General features: G+C 36.9%; 1 protein-coding gene across 3 annotated transcripts in view; it reads left to right on the top strand.

The window, feature by feature from the left end:
* Positions 1 to 152: 152 nt before the first annotated feature.
* The window catches only part of PGGT1B (protein geranylgeranyltransferase type I subunit beta), a 46,112-nt gene continuing 37,625 nt past the window's right edge, over positions 153 to 8,639 (top strand). Inside the window, exons 1-2 of one of the 3 annotated variants that reach the window (XM_070412484.1) lie at positions 153 to 712; positions 7,106 to 7,224. In XM_070412484.1, the coding sequence (XP_070268585.1) occupies positions 7,143 to 7,224 (82 nt within the window). In that variant the 5' untranslated portion in view covers positions 153 to 712; positions 7,106 to 7,142. Of the gene's footprint in view, positions 713 to 2,795; positions 2,947 to 3,131; positions 3,308 to 7,105; positions 7,225 to 8,639 lie in introns of those variants that run through there. The other 2 variants (XM_070412482.1, XM_070412483.1) reach the window with 2 other exon arrangements.

Raw genomic sequence — 8,639 nt, 5'->3', positions numbered from 1 at the left:
ATTGATAAAATCTTTTTGGTTTCCTTTAGCTTTTCCAATTTTCTTTTTAGCCTTTCTGGACTTCACACATTTATAAAATCTTTGTGTCTTTCATATCTTCCTGACTGATTCAGTTTTCTGCTTGTTTGCCTCAAAATATTTGTTCAAAATAGTTACTTTTAAAATTTACAAACTTTGGTACATGAAAACACAATGTAACAATTCGGCTCAACTTTTCATATAAAATCTTAGCTCCTCCTAACTTTAATTAGTTCTCACTGGCTTATAGGAAAGTTACCATATACATAATAAACATAGGAAACTTATTTCTTATGACTTTTATCTTAGATGTAACTTGATACATTTAGGTCAAATGACTCAAATTTACTATGAGTAATAGTAGTCAAAACTTTTTCTTATTTCACACGATTCAAAGTAAATATAATTTCTAAAGGGAACGGAATTCTTATACAATTATTGGTGCAAAATAGGAGAATTAATGTAAAAACATCCTTAATCAGGAATGCACATTTTATTTGTAGTACTCATTTTCCATGAATTTTAAAAATGATTTGAGGCATTTTAGAATAAAATATAGAATAGGACAAGGGAATTTAAAAATAGAATTGAACAACTAAGAAGATACAGAAAAGTAAAGGTTTTCATGTGCTACTTACTAACATGTTGCTTTTTTTTTGCACACAAATGCAGCTTTCAATTTCCTGCATCTAAGGTAAGCATAGTGGGCAATGCTGTATGGGGGGTTTTTTGTTTATTTTTATTTTGTTTGTTTTTATAATAATAGAAAGTATGGAAGTTTCTTTGAACAACCAGTCCTTCTAAGTGAATCAAAAGTGAATGAGGAATTTGTTGTATGCCTCTTTATATAGACTACATAAAATAAACAACATAAGTGTCTTCAGTTGCAAGCTCATAGAAGAGATGTCAAATAAACATTTCTTAAACTGATTTAAAAAGTATATTAATAAGAAATTTAGATAAAAAACACACACAAAAATGTTATAAAGCACCAATTCAACCACCCCTGGGTAACTTTTTCCAAAAGCATACCTACATATTTTTAAATAGCTATAGTCAGAGTAAGTTACTTACTATACTGTAAGCACTTTACATTACACATATTTTTCTATCTTTCTACATAATTTAGACATCACTTAATGGCTAAATAAGATTCAATTATAACGAGGATGCTCCATCTTTCTCATACTTTTAAGACTTGAGCTATTTATACTTCTTAGCTAATGTTGAGTAGCATTTTTTGTAGGGGTTAGTTAGATTCTGTCATGGATATGTCAGAAACCTTGTATGATCAAAATCACCCATGAAAAGCCTTTTCTTTACCTAGAAGTATATAATATTATTTTTCAATGAGCCCATCATAGAAGTATTTCCTCCTGATTTGGATCAGATTGCTGATTCTTGAGCTGAGAATCGGATGCTAGGGCTTTGGCAGGCTCCAGTTTCCGCCTTTTTCACTTCCCGACCATGTACCCTGTCCAATCCTTTTAAGAGCCAGGTTGAAGAGGATTGTCTTTCAGAGCATTGAGTGTGCATAGTTGATTCTAGTAACTTAAATGTATGTGATAGGACTCCACTTTGAACATCTTCAGACATCTGACGTACGTGTGTGTGTGTGTGTGTGTGTGTGTGTGTGTGTAAGTGAGAGAGAGTGTGATTGTAATACTGTAGTGAAAACTCTCTAGATAGGGCATGCCTGAAGGGCGAGGACTGTGGACTCCATAGTTGTAGAGAAGCACCAAGGGCAGCCTCTGCTTATACCCAGCCATTTGTTAAAGACACGCAGGAAAGCCTGTAAACCTGTAAGTAGTACCTAAAATTATACAAGGCACTTTGGATTGGTGAATAAGTATAACTCCAGCCCACGTGATACACTCTAAGAAATAAATTTTCTAACAAAGCTATTAATTAAAATTATACCCAAACTTCTATTAGCTCAATTGATTATAAAACAAAACAAAAATATCTAGTTTAGGCCTGATCCTTGGGTGGATTTCTTTTTCTCTCAACATTTCGTTATGAAGTTTTAAAGGGTAATGCTGAAGCAACTTAAATCCCTCTTTTTGAAAAAATAGTAGCATGTGATTTGTTTTTAGTGTATGGGTAGTTGGAGAATAGGTGGAGCTTACTTGCTGTTGCAAATTGATAAAACAGTGATGAAGTCAAAACATTGACTCAAAGAGTAAAACTTAAAACTTGTAAAAGAAAAACGCAGTCACCTGTGTGAATATATGTTGTGCATGCATATTGCATTTAGATATATTTAAACGTGATTTCTGATATTCTCGAGAACTGGGAACGACTCAACTTTTGTAGTGTCAGTAATCATTCACTAAACATTTATTTATATCCACAGATTGAATTGTAGGTTTAGTAACGTATCCTTTCAGCTTAAAACTGTGCCCCCCCATGAGTCTGTTGGAACATTTATATTGAGTCGTTCCTGTTTTCATATACACCCGCCTCGTGACCTTTGGGGCCTGATGTTCTCAGCGCGCAATTGAAACTATGGACATTGCGCTTCCTCCCAAAGGCCGAAGGAGGGTAAGAGTACGAGAGAGATTTGTGGGCCGAACTTGAGGCTGGCGAGGTGTTGCGGAAGCTTTGGGGTTTAGAGTAGGAAAGGTGGGTCGTGCTCTTCCTAAGAAGAAATCCGGCGATCGGGTGCGGCGTCGGACTTCCCGGTGACGGCGTCTTCAGTAAGTCCACCCAGTTCAGCTCCTCGGGACTCCTTCGCGCCGCTCGCCAAGTGCTTCCGGGTCACGGCCGGCGTCGCTTCCGCAGCAGCATGGCGGCCGCGGAGGACGGGCAGCTGGCTGGGGACTGCGAAGGCGAGCGGCTGGATTTTCTGCGGGACCGGCACGTGCGGTTCTTCCAGCGCTGCCTCCAGGTTTTGCCGGAGCGCTATTCTTCGCTGGAGACCAGCAGGTAACTGGAGGCCACAGTCAACCGGGCCGGCCCGGGGTCCGGGCCCCCGCGCTCTTCCGCCGCGGAGCCGGCCGGCTAACGAGGCGCGGCAGGGGGCTGCGCCGCCGCCCACCTGGCCCTGGCCCTGCCCCTGCCCCGCGCCGCCCCTCTGCGCTGGGCCTGTGAGCACTCTCTTCCCTCCGAGCTGCGGCGAGAGGGCTTGGGGAGCTGTACGCTAGGGCTTTGGCAGGCTCCCGTTTCCGCCTTTTTCACTTCCCGACCATGTACCCTGTCCACTCCGAGCTTTTTCACTCCGTCTTCCCGGCCTCATCACTTTCGAGGATAAAAGGAAAAAGACAAAGCGTTTGTCATCATATTTTAGGTAAACAGCCTCTCCTGTGTTGCCCTTTCCCAATTCATTGGCTCTTTTTTTTTTAAACCGAGGCAGCATTGGTTAATGACATTATACAAATTTCAGGTGTTCAGCATTATAACTCGATATTTGTATATGCTCTTGGGCGCTCATCACTACAAGTCTGTTTCCATCCTTTACCATGTATTGGACGCATTAACTCGTAACCGAATGACTGTCTTGCGTTTGATGTATAGGAGCAGCAGAGATCCTCTGAGGTTTGAGTAGAAATGAACTTTCCAGGAACTGGAAATCTAGTGATAGAGAAGGTTGGCGAAGGAGGTGCAGGGCTGCTTGAAGCAGCCTGGGAAAGTGTATTTGCAGTGAGAGTGTGATCTGGCAGAGGCTGAGAAACTGTGAATTAGTCATTCAGAGGAAAAGTCTGGGGACGGGAAGGACGGGAGGAGGAGTCTGCTCTGCATTGCTGTTTGAGGTGAGGCTCCAAAGCTGCGTGAGACTGCATGGGAAGAGCAGGTGGTTTTTGCTCTGATCTCTCTCCACATTTTCTGAATTCTGGGTCTTTGATGTATTTTGAACAGTGTCTGACTGGGTCGGTTTTGTAAGTTTTATAGATTATTTCTGCATACTGTTCAGGAAACATTTATTAGTATGTTAGGTGCTGGAATACAGCTGACCAAGATAAGCAAGCAGTTTCAATAGAGTTCAGTGCTATTAGTGTAGGTAGGATTCATGGGAGCTTATCGGAAGGGCAGTACCTAATCCAGATTTCTTTAGAGATGCCTTCTCTAATCACCCTTTCCAAAAGACTCCACTTCCAGCCACCACCCGAAATTATACATTTATTGGCTTATTTGTTTAATACATTTTTTTCATACTGGATTGTAAACTTCATGAAGGTAGGGTCTTTGTCTATCTTGTTTATTTAACACTAGGGGTGCCCTGTCCAATATGCTGGCCATTAGCCACCTTTGACTATTTAAATTTAAATTAATTAAATTTAAAATTCCATTCTGTTTACAGTAGCCACTATAGTTCAAATGCTCAGTCACCACATTGGTAATGGCTTTTGCTTCTCTTTCCGTCGTCTCAGAAAATCTTAGTGGACAGCATTGTATTGGGACATTGAGCAGTTTTGGGCACCTGAGAAGCATTAAATAAATATTTATTGAATAATGTAAGCTGAGCCCTGAGAGATGAACAGATTCTTGTTCAAAAAGAGTAAAGCATTATTTATATGCCTTTCTGTATCCATCAGTATTGATTGACTAGCAGAGCCCATGCCTATACTTAAAATTTCCATTTATATAATATCATTAACCAATGTTACCTCAATAAATTTAATTTTTTAAAAAGAGTTCCAAAATCGTATGATATAGGATGTTAAGAAATATTTTGATAAACACATTTATATCTTATTGGGATTAATTTTATGTGAATTCATAGCATTTGGATTAAAAAAAATCTTTCATCCTAATTTGATTGTTGAACTTTGTAGCTGTTATTATAGGTCTGTGGTTGGATTTTCAAAATGAAGGTGTGTTTGGTTTACCCTTTAAAATTTCAGCATAGACAAAACCACATAGACTAATGCATATTGACAGTAAATTGTGTAATCCTGATCACAGTATAAGTAAGACAGCAAAAAATGTTTGGTTAAACAGCCAATTTAATACTTGATTTAATAACATTAGTATAATATTAGGATCTACACCAGGCATTACATATTAGATAATAGATATATAATATGGTACATTGCATTAGTTAAGAGATATTAATTACATATATTTTATGCCTCGTGTTTGTCACTTGAGTAGAATTTTTAAAAATCATTTTTGGTTTCTTATGGCTCAGTTAATAATACATTTAAGATAATCTGTACAACCCTGGCCGGTGTGGCTCAGTTGATTGGGCGTCCCATGCACTGAAACATTGCTGGTTCAAGGCAGCCAATGTTTCTCTCTCCCTCTCCTTTTCTCTCTCTCTCTAAAAATCAATAAAAATATATATATTTTTTAAAAAACAATCTGTACATATCAGTTTTTGTAGTGATTTTAAAAAAGTTTTCAGTTTTTCTATTTCCTGACTTACAGTCTTTTCTTAGGTTAGCTTTTGTGGTGTATATGATTCATACTGACTTTAAGATACTTGTGGAGAAGCTCCAATCTTTTAAGCAAAGGTGATTGGTCACAAAATTTCTGCTGATACTAGAGTTTTAAGATAAAACAGTGTGTTGACAAAAACGTTATTCTTATCCAGTACTGCAGTTCAATTCCACAGACATTTATTGAGTGCCTATGTGTGGGGATATGGTAGTAAACCAATGATTCAGGTGTTCTGTGTTCGTTCCATTTTACTGATAGAGATAAAACAGTTGACTCTAAAGAAGGCTAATATTGGACCTAGCATTTAGATGCTTATTTTCTGACCCGCCATTTTGGCAAAATTATTTCATTTCCCTTTTTCCTTTTGTTGACAAATAAGAATAATTAATTTTTACTTTTCTAGTAATAATTGCTCTATGAAAATTCAAATGTATATTGTTTGTTGTTTTACCTGAGGTTTTTCTTTTATATTAGCTTCTGAAAAGTAGTTACTAGTCAACTAAAATGGATATTAAATCTTGGATTGTGAGCTTTGTTTTTAAGCCTGAAAATTTTGAGATCATTTATGCTCCACTGGTGAAGTGATTTCATATAGGGACAAAAATGTTACTTTTTCATTCATGTAAGATTACCTTTTATATGTATTGTTCAGAGTAGAAGAGGCAGGAAGACTTGGCTTGCTTTGGTTTTTCAGACTACATACTCAGAGTTCAATTTTAGGAAAAAGAAAGAATAGAGAAACGTCCTCCAAAGAAATAATAAAATAAAAATAACCTCATTGGCCTGATTTTAGGTACACACATGACAAGATTACTTCTCTGTATACCTGCAACAGGGCAGGTTGCACAGCAATCTATACTCCAAGTAGCAGTCATCTGGTCAACATAAAATCCTACATTATTTCTCCCAGAGGCCCACAGCCCAAAATTCCTTTCTATTTCCTGTGGCCTGTTTATTTTCTTCCTCTCAGAGTTTTAGGACTGCTTGAGAACTCTGGCATGGTCGGAAATTAATGTCAACATATAACAAGCTCTTTATGTGAAAAGCAATCACTAAGGTAGTGTTTTTATATGAAAGTATAAGGTTTAGGTTTCTGATTTAGTACACAGTCTTGGAATGAGTGCTGTCTTATAGTTTTTCATTCCATCAAAGAATGATCTCTTTGGGAGAATGGATTTGAAATGCATTTGTATTTTTTAAAGTGTTCTTTCCAAAATTCATTGTAAGTTTTTTCTAAGAGATGACATTATTTGTAAACAAATTTGAATAAAAATTGATTTATTCTAACATTTTTTAAGATTTAAGCAGCAGCAATAAGCATAATTACTTTTGGCAAATTAGTAAAAATTGAGATTTTTATATATTTTTCCAGGCTTTTGACTTTATTTGTACTGAACAAGTGTGGGGAATTCTCTTTTTTAAGTCTACTTTTAGCCTTCGGTATATTACCAATATACTGGCTTCAATAAATTCAGATGAGTGGGGTTAGTTTTTAACCCCACAATATCCCTTTTTTAAAAATTGAAGCAGAGGTTTGATTGATATTACTAAATTATGAGAATATATTGGAGGGGTTTTACTTTTGCAAGATGGGAGGTTTGTTTAAATTATTGGAAAATTAGAATGAATTTATTATGTTTTTGAATCAGGAAGACTTCAGTGGTTCCTTAGTAAAGATGGAATCTTACTTTTTTTTTTCTTTTAGGTTGACAATTGCATTTTTTGCGCTCTCTGGGCTGGATATGTTGGATTCCTTAGATGTGGTGAACAAAGATGATATAATAGAGTGGATTTACTCCCTGCAGGTCCTTCCCACAGAAGACAGTGAGTGAGTTTTTAGCATTTTATTTTTAGTGTGACTAGTTGTACCTGGCATTACATGTGTTATTGGATTGGCATGTCTTTATATTTATTCATAAACTATTAATATATTTTATTCACCTATGTTTTTATTGTAATGCAACACTCCATTCTGTTCAAGTATAACACTTAACAAGTCTAATATTTACTCTTTTGGGAGAATAATTTAGAGTTGTCTGGGATTAAAAGATTCACAGTTGTGACACCATCCTGTGTTGTGCACTTCCACATTGATGACTGCTTGTTGATTATTTGTATTTGATATTGGCAGAAATTATTTAAGATTTTATAATTTTCGAAAGCATTGTCAAATACTTTATTAAATTTGATCTGCCTGTCCCAAAAGAGGAAAATGAGAGGTGGAGTGATTAACCAGTTAACTGCCACGATATTTTGAATTTAATTTAAAAAGGTCCACTGCTTGCATCTATAGACGCTTATGGTATACAAATGGTTACAGAGGCCACATACATGTTAAATAGTAGAGCCAGCATGAAATCCCAGGCTTCTGACTCAGAGTCCCAATGCTGCTTTGAAGTATATATATAAATAGGTCCCTAGTGGAGACTGCCATGTATGGCACTCAAGAACATTGTGAATAATTAATCAAAATTAACCCTGACCTTCCACTTAACTCCAGAGTTGTAAAGACTGTAGTGGTATCCTAGTAATTCGTGTGTGTTCAGACCATTGGAGGCTTGGGACCCTTCTTATCAACCTCTGCAAGTATTTAAGAAACACAAGGGATCAGGCTGGGAATTGTGTGCCCCTTTCTCTGATCAGGGGCACAACTAGAGAATTTTAAGCTAGTATAGAGCAAGGGATATTATAGTTCATCATTTTACAAATGAGGATATTAAGTTCCAGAGAGATTAGTCATTTGTCCACAATATTATAGCTAGTTAAGGCTAGAGGCAAAATTAGAATACAGTTTTCTGTTGTCTAGTCCTTTGTTATTTTCATTACTGGTATCTGTCCGTTAATAGATCTCATAAAATATTACGATTAAGTGTTTGGGAATGTAGATAAGGTGGTTTAATATTAAAAGGTAAATTGCTTAATGATTTTATTTTTAGTAGATTTTTCAGTCAGATTGTTGCCTTTTATTTTTTTTAAAAAAAAAATTTTAATCCTCACCCAAGGATATTTTCCCATTGATTTTTAAAGAGAGTGTAAGGGAGAGGTAGAGCCAAAGAGAGAGAAACATCGATGTGAGAAAGACACATCGACTGGTTGCTTCCCGCACGGAATTGAGCTTGCAACTGAGGTAAGTGCCCTTGATTGGAATCCAGCTGAGGACCCTTCAGTCTGAGGGCTGACGCTCTGTCCACTGAGCCAAACTGGCAAGGGCAGATTGTTGCCTTTTTAAAATAATATGC

This window comes from Myotis yumanensis, unplaced genomic scaffold, assembly GCF_028538775.1.
Source record: "Myotis yumanensis isolate MYYU_CA2020_CCGP unplaced genomic scaffold, mMyoYum1.0.hap1 SCAF_4, whole genome shotgun sequence".
In the NCBI taxonomy this organism is placed as follows: Eukaryota; Metazoa; Chordata; class Mammalia; order Chiroptera; family Vespertilionidae; genus Myotis; species Myotis yumanensis.
This window is presented reverse-complemented; position numbering and strand designations above follow the sequence as displayed.